The following is a 20,414-nucleotide window of genomic DNA, read 5'->3' as shown; positions in this document are numbered from 1 at the left end:
CACACCACAGCTCCCTTGGGAGAGTGACGGGTCACTCTCATGTAACCCCGTTACACCCTTGTTTGAAACCTGAGACGTAGAAGATGGCTTGTTGATGGCGTTTAGCGGATGAGGCGGCATCTCTTCTTCGTCTAGTGTGCGAAAAAGAAATGAAGTTTTTGACATATTTGTTATCGCTAGTTTCAGAGATACCATTCTCGAAGGGGGACTAGTTTGAGCAAGAGCTGAGATCTGCGGGTTCAGGGAGAGACCTGTGGCGATTTTCAAACGCTTGATTTGCGCCCATATCGAATGAAGGACCCAAGACGCATGTGTAGAGGACTTCTGCGACTCGGCGGTTGAATCGTAATGAATTGAATTCACATCATGCACGACACGATTTAGTCTAGAGTGACTGCATCAAAAGTCGCTGCGAATCTTGCGTTACATACGAGCAAGCTTGCCTTTGCCTTATGGCTATTTGTGAGGGCACAAGTGCCGGGCAGGGACTTGGGCAGTATATTTGACAGTTAGTATCGAAGTAAATCTTGGCTACATCATCGCGTTGAGCTCGTATATCTTTGGTCGTGAAGGTCAGGCCTTTCTCATTCACTTGATCAGCCATGCGATCATGTCCAAAAGAGTTTTACCGACGTGATATGTGCTGTGAGCGGAGGAACGCGTAGGTGCAATTGGAGATGATGTCTCCTGATGCACTGGGTATTTCTCTCATATGTGATAGCTTTGGATAGATAAAATGATTATGACCCCATATAAATACTCACTTGATGGTAGATGTCGCATTGAGTTACATGGTATACGTACTGATCTCTCGGACTTAAAGCAAAGCTCAAAAGAACCAAAGTAAAACACTGTTGTGTAGTATCATGACCAGTACTCAGTATGGGTTAATATGTATGATTTCGCAAAGGAGGAGGACGTGGGGCGAGTGGGATGTTAGCCTCAAGCTATGCATTACACAGGGCTACTTATTGACAATACATTGGGCACATTTTATGGATTTTGTATCATCAGATCAGTGCCGGGATTGTAGCAAATGACACATTATCTTCTCAAGAAGCTATTGGTATCTCATCCGATTAAACGTACAAGCCCATTTTCTGTGCATTACTGCATATAGATGTCAAGGCTTCCCGTAGTGCAGGGTACACGGCAATTGCGTTGCAGATATGCATCAGTTGCATGCCATATTTAATCATGGATAGGCTAAAACGGAGTCTAGCTCATTGTCAAATAATTTAATGAGTGTGAAACCGCGATGGTCTGGAAAACACAGATAGATAGCAACTAGAGTATTCAAGGACTCCGTGGTCGGACTTTTTCATTAAGCGTAGCTTTATATGATAAGTTTTCATAGCTTTATAATCGTGATTTTTCTAGAAACTAACGACTTTTTCGAACTAGGTGACTGTCCGAAACTTCCAGAAGCCAGCACTGTGATCAACCAATAAAACGCGCCCAGATTTGCCTACAGGTTCCATCACTACGTCAATGCCCATTATGATGTGTATGGTGCGGCCTTCTGAGAAGTAGCTGCGGCGTGCGATCCACCGCTAATGAAGCTGTCGCTAACAATGGCAACAATAACAAACTCAAATATGATGGTGCACTAAATGTTGGTGATTGAAACGATGAGCCTGTTGACATCTAACTCGCATTTGTCAAAGGCCACAACACAAAACTGCCTACTTGTCACAGTCATGATCGCCCACCCCGACATGCCCTAAGAGATTAAATTCTCGGAACAACGCCTAAGATTTATCGTGGATCGATCACGCGGTAGCTAGATCTGTCGGAATAATCGTCTTTCAAAGTCTTTGCGATTGACTTACACCCTGAAAGAAAACGAATGACATTTTCTGATTATTTTCGGCTGTTCAAAAAACCAAAGGACACTCAGCACGCTATGCATTACAAAGGGGGTTGAATTCTGACGAATACGATCATACATACTGTGTGGAAATGCGATGCTTTGCGCGGAGATAACGCCGTACATAAGCCTTTTCTAATCGACATTATAACGCAGGGGTATATGATAATACGGAAGATAACGAGCGCACCAACTGTTGATTAGACGACGATAATAGCTCCGACAACGACAAGCATTACAAGCTAGGTTTTAACACTTTTATGCTGCATTAGTTTTCTTTGATTTGGCTTTTGTCCATGTCTTTGTCATGCACATCTTGCTTTTGAATTTGAAAGGGCGAATATCTATGAAAAAAGTGAAAGATGTGTGAACGCGGAGCGAGTGAAAGATTAAGACTCGATGGTATGAAGCATGAGGCGATAAATTTAACAAGCTTTGTATCATTCTCTCTTTGTCTCTTTTGGAACAGAAATGACCCAAATCGTTGTAGACAACCTCGTGGAGAACGAAGTGCTTTCATATCCGCTAGTTCTGATTGAAGGTCGCTTAATTGACCCGCCAGCTACCGAACATCACTTCCTAAACGCTTGTATAGACGACGTGCGCCCTACTCAGTGGCCAATTACAGCTTCTGGGCACTTCAAAGCGTTTGTGCTTCTTCCATCACCCGGAACATTCGCTATCACGTTGCAAATAGAAAGTGTTGCTCATTCCGTCTTAACCATCGAGTACCGACCTCGAATTACTCGCTACATGATTAGATTCTACTACCAAATCTGCTCGGACACCGACTCTGGCAACGGTTTTGATGCCTCTCGTGGTGTTGACAATTCTGCTGCTGTTGCCATTAGAAAGGTTCGCTTTAATGCATTACTGCTTCAAATGGCGACGGCTGAGCTCATGTACGCGTCGGGCTTGCCCCGTATGACCTTTGCGATGCAATTTGCACATGATGGACTGCCAGATGTGACACTGCTACGTTGCAAATTCACAAATGCTCATGCGCGTTCGGTCGATGGCCAGGAGCTTATAAAATTGGTGCAAAAAGGTATTCAAGATGCAGGGCTAAATGATCATTCTGAGCTGCAGTTTAAACACGCAGTAATACTCGGGTGTTCGAAATATAACGTACAGAAGAGAATAGCAGAGGGATATATTGCACTTGGAGGGGAGAAGGTAGGGGTATTTGGGTCGTGTGGACTGCACACGTGGCCGACACATCTTGGTGAATTAACGTCATGCTGCTTGGACAATACGCGGATTGATGAGCTAGAGCTATGCTATCGAGGTACGTACTGGGCAAACTTTTCCACAGGTATAGGAGCCATATTGCATGAGATTGGTCATACACTTGGTCTCGAACACTCAACGAGTGGCATTATGGCTCGTGGTTTTGAAGATTTGCATCGGCTTTTGTGTATCTACGAAGCAGATGCTTGTTCACCAAAAATGAGTTTCTGGCAGTCTAATGCTCACGGCTGGCTTAGCTTAAACTACAATTCTTTACGTCAAGTCCACAACCGCGGGAGAGCCCTTTGGCATGCTGCTTCAGCTCAATTCCTTCGCCACTGCCCATGGATATCAGGATATTCCAAGCCATCACTTGTAGGACCTACTGTGATCTGGAACAACTCGGTGCTTGGACCTGTCGGACTTGGACAGAACGGTATGCAATAATGATTGATCTTCCTGAAACGCATCTGTCCTCTCTTGTAGAAGATGAACTTGGTGCTGTGATGATCGATGCTGACAAGTATATAAATAATTTAGAAACTCTGACGCGCGCTCAAGTGGCAGAAACTATGCGCGCTGAGCCACTCCGTGCTACTGGTTACAAACACTGGTTCATTCTTGCAAACGGTGAATACATAAATAGTGTAAATATTCGTGCCATGGCGTGGATCGATGGGCTTCAATTGAACACGAATCTGCGTTCTTCGCGTTGGTATGGTGGCCTTGGTGGCAATCTTCATGTATTCAAAGCTGCGAGAGCTTGGCATGTCACTTCATTTTTCGGATCAAGAGGTGATTTGCATATCGGTAGACTTGGCGTTCGCTGTCTGCCAACCCCAGCTTCATCCCTGCTTCCTCGCTCGCTGGAGCCTAACGGAATAAGCAGCTCAATTATGTCATTTACTGTAGCAGGCAAAGCACTCGAGGAAGGTCCGAAAACGCCATTTTTAACTGCTATTCGCAAAATTGGGGCCGTAGTCGTCAAGTGCACCGATTTTGTCGAATCCGTCAAGATGATATCCATAGAAGAAGCTGCACAAAATGCGAAGGACTCAAATATTTATAGTATGAATGAGCACGTTTTCCAGCTTTCTCCCAGTGAAAAGCTGCTTAAGCTCGAAGTTTCTTGTGGTCATTGAGTTGACAGTATCCGTCTGAGCACTACTCTGCGCACTGGACCTTGGTTTGGTCAAAGTCGAGGGCCTGACAATGTAGTAATGGAGAGCCCCGCAGGTCATCACATTTGTGGATTCCAAGGCGTTCAAGGAAGTAAATATGTGGGCTCAATAGGGGCCCTTTACTGCGCTGATAGTCAACCAACATGTATTCAAATGAGCTCTGACCAGAAATTGTTGGAGTTCCAATCAGAGGCGCGGCGCTTTTGGATTATGAAGACGGTTCCGGTCACAAATCAGAGCGACCATTATCGTATAGAGCCTCCACTTGGAATCCTAATTGCTGTTCACTGTGACCAAGTGACGTCTGTGCAATCCTTTGACAGCGCCAACAGTTATGACAAAACAGCCAATCTTCTCCATTCCACTCATCTTGCGTTTGGGAGCTCGTATCAAGTGCACTGCGTCTTGTTAACTCCAGGAGAAAAGCTTGTGCAGATTGATGTTTGTTATCGTCCGGATAGTGAAAATGATGCCATTACGGTTGTTGATGGCGTTTGTTTCCACACATCCAGGCAATGCTCGTCGTGGTTTGGAGCATACCGAGAATCAAACGTGCGCTTTTTTATAGCACCAGAAGGTTATGATGTCCTTCAACTGCAAGGAGCGTACACTCATGGCATCCTGACTGACATTGTGGGCTTAGTTGGTATCATGTCAAACGACGTTACGCTATTTTCTCCCGATACTCGAGTTTTAGTTGATAGCGGAACGGGTGAAGTTCGGCTCGAAGCAGCTACACCTGAATTTGGCATTGAAACAGTGGTGCTAGTGAAAAAAAATAACGGTGACAATCAGGATAAGCACGCCCTGACATGGAAGCAGCCTGGAATGCCGTTTCCGCAAGTATGGCGAATTCCATTTAAGATGCTGGAGAATTACATTGAAGGTTCAGATAAAGAGCGGACGCTGTGTGACAGTTACCTTATAGGTGCTATCAATTCCGGTGGCGCGTATACAAAGTCAGCTGCACCAATTCTACATTCGTAAGGCTCGCCCAATAAATTACATGAACAGAGGTCTAGCAAGTCAATGCACAAAAAAAGACTTATAACCGGTCGTTGACATTAATGTTTGAATTTTTTTAATGACACAAATTATTCCTGAGTTGACTCGAAATGCAGCTGCAAGCTATCAACAAAGGCCAGCGACACGGCACTTTCACGGAAGCCGTGAAGCAAATCTCGGCATTGGTCCTGGTCCAAGGTGTGATACACCCCATAGTGCTCGTCCGCTACGACATCCGCGACCTCAATCGACTTTTCTAAAAGCGGGCGGGCAAGCTCCGTCTTGGCATCTTCTGGAAAATGGTTTAACCGCATCACTATCTTTGCTGATTCAAGCTGAATAAAGTGTAGATTAAAAACTAACGTCGGCAAGCAGCGCTCGCGTAGAGAAAGATCCTCTGTAGCTTCCTTAGAGCAGCCCAAAAGCCACCCATTTTCAAAGTGCAAGACTTCTAGCATTGCTGCAGCTGATCTTGATACGTGAAACATGAGATTTGCCAGATATTCCTTCTCCTCGCTATACAATGCCATCGCAGGAGTATTAGTGCAGTTTCTCCATAATTCGTACTGCACACAAGCCTGAATGTATGCGCGCCAGCAAAGGAACTCGCGCACGGCTCGCTCTATTTCGCCACTCCCACGCAACAATTGAGATTCGCGGTTCATGTCGAGGATGCCAACTGAATCCTCCGGCATGCTCTCCTCAACAAGTACTTTTACGGCAGCAAACTTGCCTTCACGTATAAATTGCCGCGTGAGAAAATTAGCACGAATCAACGCCTCAGCACGATGTTGAGGGTAGAAGCATAAAAACTCAATCGATCGTATACGCTTTCTGTCAACTTCCGTCGAGGGTACGTCAAACGACAACGACCCATTCTTCATCTCATGTTGAGTCTGGGCTATCACCTTGTACTCTTCGCTTAGTCGTTCAACAACGGCTTGCAACACGGTCGACAAAACGTCCATCCCCGCATAACTCAAAATTCTCTTCGCGCAAAGCTCACGTTCTAGCGTATCTTCGACAGTAATTAGCATCTGTACATAGATTTCGATCGCACCGACTGTAGGGAGCCGAGACGCGTAGACTGGCACGAGCTGCAGCTGACGGTGTTTAACTAGATGTCGAATGTACAACTTTACAATCATATGACCCGCCTGCTCGTCAAAGTGCTCCCCCGTAAAGCTGGCAAAGAGAATGAAGTGGGCAGCAAAGCGCATGAAGAGTGACGAGGTTTTGTCGCATTGTAAAGTTTGATTCAGCTGCAGATCCCAGTGGTACGAGGTATCGTCTGGTTGAAAGAGGACAGCGTCAAAAATACTTGACACAATAAATTGAAATTTAGCAGTGACCAAATCGGCTTGAATCAGACGATGCGGCTCCTGAGCCTGTAGCCGCACACTTTCGTTCTGGCTTCCACGCAGCTCTTCAAACAATGTGTCAAGGTCGACCTGGTAGCGTTTGAGATATCTCGTCTTGTCCAGCAAGTTCGAATAATGGCGTATGTAATGCGTATTGTTCCCAACGACCAATTTCGTCGACTGTGTCTTTACCTTTAGCAAGTTGTATAAAACTTCGTCAATTTGCTGCTCTGTGATGCCCTGCAAGTAAGCCCAGCAGTGATCCTCCCAATTCTCGCATAGCGAGCTTTTTGTAATTACGTGAATGTTGCCACTTAATGCTGAATAAATTAGCTCTTCATAACTTTTTGCAAGCAGACTGCTGCTCTTCGAAAGTTTATCACTACAACCTTGCTCTGATAAAAGCCAGCACATTGATTTCCAAAGGGCGCGAAGAGGGTTTCCCCATCTCTCCAACGACAGATTTCTGCGCTCATTAGATTCGCTGGCACCAACAGGATGACCTCCTGATAAGCTCGCTGCTCTCCAGGACTGACCCAAACGGATGCACAAGTCAACTGCATCATCCATTCGTCCAGCTCGGACATAAAGCCAGAGCGCTTTCATTAATTCTGCTTCATCCTCCAAGTCATCTTGCGAAACTTGAGCATCTCCGTCCCGCACCACCGCATCAGGATCCATATAAACGACGTTTTTTTTTAATTCCTGTCTCTTTAACATTCGAAGCGTGCGCGACCCGCTGGTACCACGCTTCCCGCCCAGATTGACTGTCTTCTCAAGCGCCATACTCTCAAGCCACATCTTTACTGCTCTTTGAATCCGAAATGTTTCACTGCGAGTTTCTAGCAGACGCACAGCGTCGTCTTCCAGCATTTCAAATCGCAGCTCGTTCGTCTCTGTACTTATAATACTGTCCCCACATTCTGCTATCCCTTTCGTCAAATGACACACCCGTCGCAGCTCAAATAGCAGTCGCCACGTGTTGCGCTCGTCCCGCAGCTCCTTCATATCACTCTGTAGTCGCTTTCGCGCTTGCGTCGGCGCTCCGCGCATGTCATAGCTACCTGCTATTGACGCCTCCAGCTTTTCCAGGCGGTTTTGCAACGCGGATATGTACCCACTCAGCAGCCTTTCACAATACAGATCCGAGTCGTTTACGTCATTTAAGTGTTCATAAAAGTCCTCTACCATTTCGGCAAACATAATTTCTTCTGGACGCACATGGCGCGAAAACAAATCTCCTTTGACTGACGAGATTGTACTAAGTGACAGAGCCTGACTGTAGCTCGCTTGCTGGTCCATTTCTTGGTCATTAGATGACGCTAATGGGTCCACCACCAATGACCCTTGTGACGCCGCATACACTGACGAAATAGATGAAATAGAAAGCTTCGGATCCGCACGCTGCACCTTTCTAACAGGAACTTCGGCATTCTCTCTGCTCGAAAATGTTTTTTCCGTGGCCATTGCTCGTACAATGTGAATTCCTCCTTCAAAGTTCAAACCGCAATCTACCATGAGCCACGCGTCCTCAACCAAACGTCCGCCGAACATGATGCGGGCGTCCTCTGCTACAATGCCTAAAGCACGTGCAGAATTACGCTTGTCGCAAAGTGCGCGCTTAAGATCTCCAATGGTAGTGAGATGGGGTTCCACGTCCACAAACTCTGTCGATTGATCTGGGAAGACCCCTTTTACGTGCAGCAGCCCCGAACGCACCGATGTCCTGACTACAGGCTCCAGCAAGCGCTCATCCTCATCTGCGAAAGAAGCCAGTCGATTTTTTGTAAGTTTCATGTGATCATCGAGTCTAGACCGGCCTGGAACATTCGAGACGGACGAGGTGTCGTAGTTATCGGTGCTTTGTGATTTTGCACTGTTAGCGCCAAATCCCGACGGCCGCGGTAACATCGGTACCGAGGAATCGCCAAAAGAGGCTAGAAGGCTAAGAGACTGATCAGCGCTATCGATCAGACGCTGCACTGCCGCACTGCGGCGCCCGACGTCGCCGCTGGAAACAGTGCGTCCTGCCATTGGATTTGGACTATGTAGTAGTAATGTTGGTGACTTTTCCAGGTATTTCACACATAAAAATTATATCAGTACTATGTGCAAACTTAACGAACAAAAAGCCAGAGGGATCTGGTGTGATACGTACTCTCAGAGCTCATATTGAGAGGTAGGCGATAAAGGAATCTTATTAACGAGGATAATTGTGATCGTAACGGTATAGATCTAGGCGTTGAACGTAATACTAGAGCTCACACGGAGGTATGTCTCTGAATGCTTTACGACGGATTCTCGGCGGCGGCGAATAGTTTTTGAGAAGGATGGTTTGATACCCTTACATTTTTGCGTCGGAAGAAAGATTGTATGATGTACGTTCCAGCTTTCATTTCTATCCGTCAGACTTGAGCAAAGCTTTAGATACTGAGTATTGAACTCTGACTGAATAGCACCATAGCGATCAAGTTTCTAGCAGAGAGATCAGAGTGACGGCACTGCGAAAGGAGAGTTTCATGGGGCACTTGGGCACGAAAATATTTAATCAAGATTCTAAAGTAAATCCAATATATTAAATATCAGATTTGGTTACCTCTAGTACGAAATTTACCTTTGGCAACGTGAAGTGGTGGTACCTTGGTTTCTAATTGTGCCTCGGACATCTTCGAGCGCACAGGCGCGGAGCGACTAAGATGCTGGAGAGACACCCTACGACTCAAATTAATTCGTTATGAACAGCGCGATTCGTAAATCTGGAGGTCTAACGTCCGCTTTTGTAAATGGTCCAGCAAGTTCTCGCGTCTCTTTGACGCTTCTAAAAAACGGTTCTGGTCTTGATGATATCAGCAAAGCCGATGATTTATTTTTCCAATAAATTATCGGTTTTGCTTCGATTGTCGTGCGTAACACTACAGGTGACAACATCAAAAGAACATTCATCGCAATCTCGTGCTCGCTACGTTGGACTCTTAAAAGTCATGGCTAAACTTTCTGAACCAGAAGTATCGTGGTAATCCGCACTAAGAAGTTTTTGCACGCAGAGGATTAGACGTTCTGTACAATTGGTCGACAAAATCCTACATTATCAGTATTACCCGAAGCGTCTTTCAGAAGAACAAGAAGAGAATCCATTTTAAAGGGGTGCCAGCACAGGCTGACATAAGGCACCGAAGCATGCATCAAATGATTCAACATTTGACACGTTCACCTGGGCGTATACAAGTGTGTGCATCTAAAACTTTCCGTACAAATTTTCACCATGCCGTACGTCTCTTTTCTACTAAAATGAAGTATATTGTGCCTCATCCAGAATTGACCTCCTCGTCAGATTAAGCCTTTTGCTATGTGTCGCTACTGTAATAAAGCGTACCCTAAGACAAAAGTGACGGTGTGACTGCGCTTGCAAGTCCTATGAGCAAGCGGTATTTGAGCCAAAAAAATGCATGCCGTCTAAGACTCTACAAGGTATAACACAAGGTGTGTCTGGCTCGACGCCCAATTAGTTGCATCGTCGATGCGTGACGTTACATTCGTGATATGGGACAATTTTCATCCGAGGGCGCGAAAGCGCGTCCCCACCATCACAGTAAGCCGATTAGCCTTGTACTTTCTACTCGGCAATGTAGGATAATCATCGTATCATTCTTCAACCGAGTGTTAGCGCTGATGTCGCCGTGTGTAATGAATGAGTTAGCAGTTATACGATCGCAGCTTCTTTTCCGAGTTCAAGAGTTTATTTTTGAAACGCTATTCTTGCTCTTTGTCTCATCTAATTATTTTTCCTACTTTGCATTTTTGAACGAAACAAACTTGAGAAGTGGTGCCATGAGTAGTAGTACTTGTCGTCTAGGCCGAACTGAAGCAAAAATAACGTCTATAGATGCGTATGTCATCGCCGTGCCGATGGTCTGATCATCTATAATCAATATGTTCTTATCAATGCAGCGTGACAGATCGTTTGAAGGCGACAGAAGTGGGTATAATGAATTTTTGTTTATTGCGTAGCTTTCAATGATTTGCATGCTTTCTTGTGTGACAACAGGAAGCCTTGCGCGCTGCGCAAGCTACAATTGCGCGTCAAAAAAAACGCGAGCAAGAGCTGCAAAAATTGGTAGTGTCAAATGGCATTTCTTACGATGCTACAGATGTCAATCCGGCGATTGAGGGTATTTATCATTCTGTGAGCTCACAATCTCGCATCAACTCAAATATTTTTATGGGGTGCAGCGAAAGTCAGTGCACTCAAAGCAGTGCATGAACAGAAAGTGCGAGCTCTGATGCGCTCGATTAACCAACTCCAGGATCAGCTTAAAGAACTTAAAATTCAAGAGTCGGAGCATCGCCGATCAGCATTGATTCAGAAGCTGCGGAGGGAGCAACGTGAGCAAGAACTGGTTATTGATGTGTTGAAGCAGACACTGCAGGAAAAATTACCAGAATTTCAGAGCTCAAGGGCTATTGTCAATGATTTTGTGTTAAAAAAAACTGTCGGAGGTCCGGTACGATTTCGTTCAAAAACCCGCGAGGAACTCGAAAATGAGCTTAAGGCACTCGAAAAAAAGTTTCAGCAGACAGAGGAGAAATTTAAGAGAGATGATCTGCCCATTGCATTCCCAAAAGATCAGAAAAAATACGATAGCGATGGTGAAGGAGACTGTGACTTCAGAATTGGAAAGGAACCAAACAATAACACCATTATTGATGGTGGGTTGTCTGTTTTGCTGAGATTCAATTACTATTTTGACGTTTATGCAAAGATGAACAACGGCACGATGAGATTGAGCAGCTGCGATTGCAGCATGCCTCAAAATCGGTCACCATTCAAGCTCAGGCCGCAGAGCTATCAGAAGCTTATGCGGAATTGGATAGATTAAGAGCGTCAGTTTGTAATTTGATTTCGAATGATATCGAGTTCTGAATTTTGTTCCATTTTATACCAGTGTCGAGGATCAAATTGTGCGAAAGAAAAACAAGATTATTTTTCTCAGAGAACAAATAGATCGTCAGCAAGAACAAAATGTCGAGTTGATTAGAGAGAAAGAAGCTTTAGCTGAGAAATGCTTGCAGTTACAAGAAGAAACTTTATTTATACGAGATCTCAATGTTGAGGATGCCAGTGCGAAAGATGAGGAGCGTTTGCAGCTGCTGGAGCTTATCCAAACCTTACGCTCTCGAGAAATGAATCTACAGGACGAATCGGAACAAAAGCAAAAGTCATGGGCGAAGGAGCGCGACATAGTACATCAGAAAATTCGAATACTTGAAAAGGAGAAGAAGCTTTTAGTGGACGAAGCTTGTCGTTGGGAAGAGGAGCTGGCGAACGAACAAAAGAAGAGTGGTACGTGATGCGTAGCGTAGGGTGAACAAAATAATAAATTCACGGGGTGTGTTTGTAGATGTCTCCTTGAAAGAATTGCACGCTCTGAGATTGATAGTCAATGAGGAGCAAAATCAAAAAGTTATGCTTGTCAACAAAATTGAGGTAAGCTGATTTCATGCTTTAATATCCTGACTGTTCAGTTACCGAATTAATCTTGCTTGGTTTCAGGAGCTTGACGCAGAACTTGTACAGCTTAAAACTTTATCACAGAAAGAGTGTGCGTATAACACTCGAGAAGCGATGGAAGCGGTAAAAGCGCTGGAAGTACTGGTCGAAAAGAAAACCCAGGCAGTAAAAGAGGTCAAATGTCAATTTAGTGCTGCTAAGTTGCTTGCACATCAGGCAAAGAAGGAGAAAGAAAAATTACTAATCCGAATATCGAAGCTTGAGGCAGAATTGGCTAGACGTATATCTTATTAATGTCGATAAAAAATAATCTAACCTTGAGCAAGGCTGGTAGAGTTGCGACATTCGTCTTGTGGTGCCGTTCAGTGTTTATGCTCATTAAGCTTAGCGTAATTTTTTGACGCTCAATGCACAGCGGTAAAGATTGCTTAAAATTAAGACCAGTGCAACATATAAGATTATATATCGCGTTGTCATGTTGCCATGTCATCTATTGTTGGCGTGAGTTTTGCCATTTACATATTCTCCTTTATATCTCGAGTCTATCCTTTTCACGTCAACTATACGGTAATTTGTAAATTTTGTTTGAGAAAGAATATGGTTGAGGCTTGATGTCAAGGCACTTAGTTTCGTTTTCTCCATAGACGTATCCACGAGCATCAAACACTCGCCAATAGTAAAGTGATGGCTTTTTCCATTTCTCAATTCATTCGGACTTTGAATCATGTGTTTTAAGTTGGGGATATAGTTGACTTTGCGGACCGCAACCATGCGCGGTCGTTCCACCAGTGCCTTTTTACTTGAACGTAGTTAATCATCGACCTTTCCATCTTAGTAAATGTACGATTCTTTCATTCTGCAAGGCCGTTCTGTTGCAACGGGAAGGTGCACTTCTCTAGTGAATAACTCCTCAATGAGTGCAAAATGAGTTAAACTTTTTGCTGGTCTCCATTGTCGCTGCTAGTCCACTTGATGTTGTGCTCGTACTGATTCTTCACAAGCGCAATACACCAAATTCCTCGATGCAATAAGGTACACATGCATGAATCGTTTGTCATCGATAAATGATACTATATACTGCAACATATACTCCTTCAGTTTTCGCTTTGATGGTCCCATCACTTTGCTATGAATATTATCGATTAAAGTACTTCATCTTGCTTTCAAAAGTATGCTTGAAAGGACTAGTTACAATCCCCACGAGCACAACCATCACAAATTTACTCCACGTAGCCACTAATTGCACTCTAGCATCACGAGGTGCTGCGATTCGGTTCATCTTCTTACTAGCATCATGTCAAAAACATGTGACACGAAGCTAATCACATCATCAACAGCTTAATTTGCTTCTTCTTTTCCCCATGTTGTAGCATCACGGGTTACGAAAATAGCGTGCCAGCTCAGGATTTTAGTGCGTTGCCTGCATCCACTATATTGTCAATCGAGGCTGACACTTGGGCATGCCGCAAAATGTCTACATCTATATCCAAAACCGAATTTGAAAACCTCCGCACTTGATCGACTAAATTAATGTTGAATAAATTTACTAATTTCATTTTTGCTTCTAAACCTTTGTTAATATTTCTTGTTATCTATCTTGTGGTATGCGTTCTTCCCTAACTTCTATTTCAGATTTCGTGTTTTCATTTAGTTCGCCGTGTCGCACACATCCTGCGGAGACCATCACTTTGTTGATGATATGCATAATTTTGCAAGATGAGCTGAATATTTTTTATGTGCTTATTATGTCAAGTATGCACAAATTATTATATCTAAACTACTTTTGGACTCCTTATCGCATGTTTATGAGAAGCATAGGTCGTTTGTTCTCTTCACTTTACACATGATTATTATGTTCGAGAAAATTGTAGTCAGTTTAGGTATACGACTGGCATAATTTTTAGCGCACAAGTTGGCTGCTGAATTCCAGGAGAGAATTTGTAACCTCCTCAGTCAAAACAGCCAAAAAGCAAATATGTTAACGCCTGCGACGTAGCATGCGCTCAACCAGAGATGGAATTCTGCCCATGCACGAGCTCATATCCACCTGTATATGTGAAAGAGTCCTTGCCAATCATCTTGGTACATATAGTGGAGACGTATAATCGCTAATACTGTATGGCTCGCTAGAGGAAAAACAAATCCCGATACTCAGATTAAATTTCTGCGCAACACATTCAGAGCCTAACGTTTTATTTCACTGATAGCTTAATTTCTAGTGGGCAGCCTGTGTGTGATATGTTAACTCTTCAATTGCTCGCAAGTCCTCACGATCGCTGCATTTAAACACGAAAGGTTTTTCAGGAAATGTTGTAGCTGCATGGCGGCATGGCGGCATGTTGAAAGTGTGCCATCTTGTGTGTAATCATCGACGCAGTGGAGAAGCTGAGCTAGCCATCCTCAGACGATAGCTCAATACATGCGTGTCGACTGAAGACCAAGCAGCCTAAGTTTCTTTTGCAGAATGAGGCATCCAGTAACCGTAATCAGCTACTTAATATTATTGTATCATGTCAAAACGTTGCAAAGATTTTTCATACAAGTCGGCAATTAATGCGATAAGACTACGGTCATTAAAGAAAAAACGCCAGCCAACTTTTTCATTTATCAGATGGTTGTATCCGGCAAATTTATCCGGCTTGCTTCGCGAAAAAACTTCAAAAATATTGACGGACGGTCATTGGCAAGTTGCCTTGTGCAAGACCACACACGCGCCCTTTTGCTTTCTTGACCAAACATATCACGTTCATTCTTGTCATCGCCTCAATGACTGTCGCTGTACATCACAGAGAACAAATTAATCATTCTAAGGAGGAAAGACATGTACCCAAGAGCTCCAAAGTCGTGCGTTTTGCTAATATGAGTGACTTAGAGAACCACCGACAACAAATGGACCCACACTACCGGACACCCAGTGCGGTTCGAGCCGTCCCTCAGAACGGATACACTACGCGACGCTTTACCATTGACGAGGTGGAGCTTTACTTCAGTGAAGACCGCCCTGATTTTCCCATGGGATCTCACGATTATGCAGTGAAAAAAACTGTTAGACGTGAAGACTTTGTGCTTTGTGGGTACCTCGAAAGTCGACGAGTAAAATTGGGTATCACCACATGGCATAAGAGCTGGGCCGAGCTGTTTGTTGGCATTTTAGTTGTACGGAAATACCAAGACACTGTTCAACGTAAACGGACTTTGATCCCTGTCTCTGGTGGAAAATTAAAGCTTCTTAATTTAAAAGATAACATCATGCAAATTGATTTTCTTTTCCAAGGTAGATATAAGACGTGCGTTTTACGCTATCAGACCAAGCAAGATATGTTTCTGTGGTGGTGGTCCATCCAAGTGGCCGCTTATGTCCCGATAGAGCCACATTTACTTCACAAATGCATGAGTCAACCAACGCTCATGCCGCAACAAATTGCAGATGGTACGAATGAAGTGGGGAACGTATTGTTTCCTAGATCTTTGCGATCTGAGGTGTATCCACCAAACAAAAGCTTTAAAACTCATCGAGGAGTGGTTCGTCTTATTTTTATCCGTCACGGAGAAACCCAGAATATCAATTTTCGAGTTTGTGATCGAGACAAGAGACTTACTAAGCGTGGAGAGGAGCAGGCTAAGATCACAGCCAAGTCTCTCAACAAAATGTTTTTCGTTCGAGAAAATGACAACCCGAATGTTACTCTTATTTATGGAGGCTTACGACGAACAGTCGAGACTGCCGCAATTTTTGTGAAAGAGATGCCGTGGCTTGCTCAATCATATGAATGCTGCCTTCTTGAAGATGGCGCACCAAAGAATGTGGACATTTTTCACCGATACGATTACCGCGAATCAATGCATAAAATGGCGTTTCACTACATTTGCCGTTCGAATGGAGATGACGACTTTGCACGTGGGCCGAAAGGAGAATTGGAGAAATTTATGCTTGTCATTGCTCATACAAGTTTTATCCAGTACTGTATGGCGCAGTCTTACAAGGTTTCGAGGGAAATCATCCAGCTTGGCGCGCCCATATGTCACTGCAGCGTCACGCGTTTTGATGTGAAGCCGACCGACGAACTAGAAGTTAAATTTTCAAATAGAATCGCGCATCTTCCACTCACTCATCAAACCAGTGAGTGAGAATTATTTTTCATGCTATTATTTACCACAAATTTGACGAGCTATAGGTCTTCGTTTAGCAAGTTGACAACTAGAAAGTGACACTATTTGATATTGAAATAAGTAGTGAATGTTTTACTGTCGGTCATTTAGGCGGATCATTGTCGCAGGGCAGACTTGTCTGCCTAGTGCACTTGGGCACCGCCTTCCAGAAAAGGAGTGAGGTGACGTAATATTTAATCTAACTGCTGAGCTTACGATAGCCAGGTAATTGCCACGATCTGACAACTTGCCACAGGATTGAGGTGTAAGCTTATCAACAGACATGGAGCTCTTGCGTGCGATCGCATCCTCTAAACTCAGTGGGTAGCGTCCTACCACAAGAATGTAATCCCCTGCAGGTAGTGCCAACGACATATACGGGTCTCGAAAACTGATTGAGCGATAGTGCGCACGCTTTCCAAAGTTGTCGTCGTCGTCTACATAATTCACCACATCAGCTGCTGACAAACCCGCCAAATTTGCTTGAAACAAGTAGGCCACTGCATCTACGTAGGCGCTATCGCAATTTCCATTAACATCCACAAATTTCATGTTTTCAGTGCTTCCATATGATGCCACTTCAATTGTAATGCGATTAAAAGACCCTACTTTGAAGGGAATATGATCGACGGATACAGCACTTTGACTGCGGATAATAGACCCTTCTACACCAGTAGCATAGGCGAGAGCTGCTTCGCGGTGGTAAGGACACATTCTGTATGTAGCATTTGGAGACGATACATTGCACTGAGAACCAATGTAGCTGTTCGGTCCAGCAATTGTCAAAGTCGCACTAGAGCTGAGCGTTAGTCTATAGTTTCCGTAATTTGATGGTTTTTCGTCGCAGACATGAACTTGTGAAGACAGCGGCATTTTCTTGTTCGCCGCTTGGGCTGGAGTGAGCCCTGATGCGCTCACTGCCACTCTGTAGTGACCTGGTCCTAATTCTGTGTATATGTACGAGTCAGCGGTGCTAATTGATCCATCGGCAGTGCCGGTGTTTGCAGGGGCGTCATCATTTGTCGTAAGAAGTGTCATTGCTCCAGTGGCACTGTTCACTCGAAAGAGAACAATACTGGAGTTTATATAGCCAGCATTGCAATCTTTGTTTACATCTAAATATCCTCCACTTGCTAATTCTTCCATTGAGAGGATATCTAGCTCGACCGCAGCCTCTGACAAGAGCTCGAAATCCACATAGTCTACCGACGTAAATGATGCTGTCGACGTAATCGTACCGTCCACTATCGTCTTACTCGTTAAGGTGGGTAATGGAGAAGGGGCTAAAGTCTGCACTGAAGTGGTAGAGGGAGAAGGTGAAGGTGAAGGTGACCATACCCCTGACGCAACAGCATTCTCAGGAAGGATGTTGCGAGCTTTCATGTCGTCGACGAGCTTGTAACTGTTAATGGCTGTGTTTGGGCATCCACCGCAGTGATGCAGTGCGATAACAGCATTATCGGACCAAGCAATAACAGGTGAACCAGATGATCCACCTTGCGTGTCTAGCATGTACGCCACCTGATCCCTGGCACAGCCGGCTCGATTCAAAGAAGTAACTTGGCCCCACCCGTTGTCCGTTTTCATTGCGATATGCTTGCCCCATCCTGCAGGGTGTTGAGGAATGTAGATCCGCTCAGATAGAACAGCTCCTTTCTCTCGCAATTGCAAGAATCCGTACTCTTCGGACAAATTTATGGGAAGTTTGAGCAGGGCATAGTCGAGTGTGGCGTCGGCGTTTATGAGCGTCGACGTTCTAGCTCGCACTTGACCACCACATGCCAATCCCTTGTTGCAATTGGTGTTGCAAGTCGCACCCTGAGCGTTAAACTCAAATTCCGTATTGCTAGCGTGTGCCTGTTGAGATATGCAATGGTTGTTAGTGATAAGGTGGCCTTCAGTGCCCACGAGCCATCCCGTGCAAAAGTAAGAGCCCGTTGACTTGTGAATAAGTAAGCGAGCGACAGCACCTGCTGCCTTAGAAACATTAGGATCGGCTGCGTAACATACTGCTTGCTGGCTTTCATCTGCACCACACACTTCCTCGTACTTGGACAAGTCATTGTTCGCGGGTTGTGCCAAGTATCGGTAGCTATCGATGGTAAAGCCTAGGCAAAGAAACCTGTTGACAGGCTGTGTACTAGCACTGGGATCGGTCCTCTGGGTATATAGCTCTACAACGATGGATGTTGTTTGCAAAGCCGTCGAAAAGAATTGACCACTTGTATCGTCACCGTTGTATTCTAGCACCGTGGTTTCCTCGTCATCCAAATTGGCTGCACGGATTTTGACAAAATCGTTCTTTGGCAGGTTGAAATTTGTAAAGTGTACGGAGATGAATTGAGCCAGACGATTTGAAATCGTGTAAGCGAATCGCGGTTGGGTGGTATATTCATCAGTGTAAGTCGGGTATGTAGCACTTGCACCGCATCCAACGCCAATATCAATTTTTTGCACGCCAGTAGGCTGACTGCTGATATTGCTTGCTAACTGGGTATCCACCTGCGTTGCATAAGTCAAGGCGGCAATGCCTGCTAATCGGTAAGAAAAACGTGTCATGGCTGTTTTGAGTACTGAGTGCTCGAGATTTTGAATAATGACTAAAATTATCTTTGTGATCCTGGCAAATAATCTATTCATTAAAAAGCAAAACCTGCGAAGCCATACGAAACTTCGCGTCTTCAGTGGGATATGCCTGATTGGAGTAAGACAAAAGCCAGCATCAGCTGATACAATTTGCTTAATCGCAGTTCTGGTTGAGGGCATGCTACATCGCACGCGTTAGCATATTCGCTTTTTGGAGTTTCGATTGAAGAAGTTACGAATTATTTGGGACGGCAGACTGGAATGGGACGCATGAATATATCAAGGAATCTTGTGAGCCAGTCGAATTTCTCAACCAGCTAAATACATAATACAAAACATGTGTAAAGGGAAGAGAACAAACGGCCTTTGCTTCTCCTCATAAACATACGATGATGAATTCTAAAAATGATATAGATAAAACTCATTGTATTTTGACAAAAACTAGCACGTCTAAAATATTCAGACATGAACACAGTCTGAATAAATTTAAGCATATCATCAGGGTCTCAGCTTCATATCCAGCACAATATTATGCTATGTCGCTCAAGCATATATCTGTAAACGGGCCTTGCCCATAATCCCTCCAATAGAAAGCCTACATTCGTACTACTACTGTCCTATGCAGAAAAACGACTCTCTTGCGTTGGCACGATTAAAACAATAAAGAAGTAAACTGCTATATAAGTTTTATCGTTGAAACAGTTTTGTGGATGGCGAAAATGCTTTGTTACACAACTACATCCGGGACAACAAGTCAAGAAAGGTGAGCCAATCACAGCAAAACTAAAAAGCGCTCTGTTTATGCTTCAAGATAAGAGAGCTAAAACTTAGTCGAGTATCATGCAAGATATGACTGACAGGGCAAACTAATTTAGATACAACAAGTCTGAATTGAAACAGTGACAAATTGGACGTAATGTCAACAGAGTGTCAGGAGAAAAAATGATTGGTAAAGCTATGCAGCATTAAGTCGATCAAGTGCGGAGGTTCCTGAAGTAAATGGTGGGTTCGATTGCGTCAATGTATCCTGTGCATCTTAGTTGAGTTTTTTTTGAAATATTATTTGAGAACTGAATCAATTAAAACAAAATTTTTAATTTGCATTGCTTAGGGACTGTAAATATGTTTAAAAATTATGTATAAATGATATTCATGATTTCCTCTACTTTAAAGTGACCCTTGTTCTTAAGAATTGTTTAGTTGCTTATAGGTTTATGTACTTGGCTGAGTGCGTTTTGTTGAAGTGCATGGTATACGGTCAACAACACCATTGCGGCGATTTGTGATTCTTGGTGAATCATTGAGTATACACACACGTTGAGTTTGTTACGCTTTCCAGGTATCATTAATGAGCGGGGGCCAGCTTGATGTCATGATTTCTCAGAAGCGCACTGCGTTAACCAGAGTTTATTAAATTTCGAAGGTTATTGAAGAGGCATTTTTAGACATGCGTCACTTTCAAATTTTTCCGCCTCCTGCACAAGCGACAAAAGCACATCGAGATGGCCCCGAGCACCCCGCCT

At 44.1% G+C, this 20,414-nt stretch overlaps 8 protein-coding genes across 8 annotated transcripts; 6 read left to right on the top strand and 2 right to left on the bottom strand.

Moving 5' to 3' along the window:
* Positions 1-2,232: 2,232 nt before the first annotated feature.
* PHALS_13854 (Jacalin-like lectin domain-containing protein) lies at positions 2,233-4,242 on the top strand (the record flags this gene model as incomplete). Its single annotated transcript, XM_024722914.1, has 3 exons — positions 2,233-2,272; positions 2,340-3,536; positions 3,587-4,242. The coding sequence occupies 3 exons, from the start codon at positions 2,233-2,235 to the stop codon at positions 4,240-4,242; spliced, it is 1,893 nt and encodes a 630-aa protein (XP_024571459.1).
* Positions 4,243-4,320: 78 nt separating this feature from the next.
* On the top strand, positions 4,321-5,268 carry PHALS_13853 (Mannose-binding lectin; the record flags this gene model as incomplete). The annotated part of the gene is made up of 1 exon (XM_024722803.1): positions 4,321-5,268. The coding sequence occupies one exon, from the start codon at positions 4,321-4,323 to the stop codon at positions 5,266-5,268; it is 948 nt and encodes a 315-aa protein (XP_024571458.1).
* Positions 5,269-5,375: 107 nt separating this feature from the next.
* PHALS_13852 (nuclear pore complex protein nup107) lies at positions 5,376-8,681 on the bottom strand (the record flags this gene model as incomplete). Its single annotated transcript, XM_024722692.1, has 1 exon — positions 5,376-8,681. One exon carries the CDS (start codon positions 8,679-8,681, stop codon positions 5,376-5,378), a length of 3,306 nt encoding a protein of 1,101 aa, XP_024571457.1.
* A 1,794-nt stretch (positions 8,682-10,475) lies between these two features.
* Positions 10,476-12,450, top strand: PHALS_13851 (uncharacterized protein; the record flags this gene model as incomplete). The annotated part of the gene is made up of 8 exons (XM_024722581.1): positions 10,476-10,534; positions 10,596-10,623; positions 10,693-10,816; positions 10,878-11,354; positions 11,408-11,528; positions 11,591-11,988; positions 12,047-12,132; positions 12,199-12,450. 8 exons carry the CDS (start codon positions 10,476-10,478, stop codon positions 12,448-12,450), a joined length of 1,545 nt encoding a protein of 514 aa, XP_024571456.1.
* A 708-nt stretch (positions 12,451-13,158) lies between these two features.
* PHALS_14719 (uncharacterized protein) lies at positions 13,159-13,667 on the top strand. Its single transcript, XM_024722470.2, has one exon. It carries the CDS (start codon positions 13,221-13,223, stop codon positions 13,476-13,478), a length of 258 nt encoding a protein of 85 aa, XP_024571455.1. The 5' UTR covers positions 13,159-13,220; the 3' UTR covers positions 13,479-13,667.
* Positions 13,668-14,922: 1,255 nt separating this feature from the next.
* PHALS_13850 (Pleckstrin homology-like domain) lies at positions 14,923-16,284 on the top strand (the record flags this gene model as incomplete). Its single annotated transcript, XM_024722359.1, has 1 exon — positions 14,923-16,284. The coding sequence occupies one exon, from the start codon at positions 14,923-14,925 to the stop codon at positions 16,282-16,284; it is 1,362 nt and encodes a 453-aa protein (XP_024571454.1).
* Positions 16,285-16,398: 114 nt separating this feature from the next.
* Positions 16,399-18,864, bottom strand: PHALS_13849 (serine protease v8; the record flags this gene model as incomplete). The annotated part of the gene is made up of 1 exon (XM_024722248.1): positions 16,399-18,864. One exon carries the CDS (start codon positions 18,862-18,864, stop codon positions 16,399-16,401), a length of 2,466 nt encoding a protein of 821 aa, XP_024571453.1.
* Positions 18,865-18,893: 29 nt separating this feature from the next.
* PHALS_14718 (uncharacterized protein) lies at positions 18,894-19,266 on the top strand. Its single transcript, XM_024722136.2, has one exon. It carries the CDS (start codon positions 18,902-18,904, stop codon positions 19,088-19,090), a length of 189 nt encoding a protein of 62 aa, XP_024571452.1. The 5' UTR covers positions 18,894-18,901; the 3' UTR covers positions 19,091-19,266.
* The last annotated feature ends 1,148 nt before the right edge of the window (positions 19,267-20,414 follow it).

Source organism: Plasmopara halstedii (genome assembly GCF_900000015.1).
Source record: "Plasmopara halstedii genome assembly, contig: Scaffold_7, whole genome shotgun sequence".
Classification (NCBI taxonomy): domain Eukaryota; phylum Oomycota; class Peronosporomycetes; order Peronosporales; family Peronosporaceae; genus Plasmopara; species Plasmopara halstedii.
The sequence above is the reverse complement of the archived record's forward strand: the minus strand, read 5'-3'. Positions and strand labels throughout refer to the sequence as shown.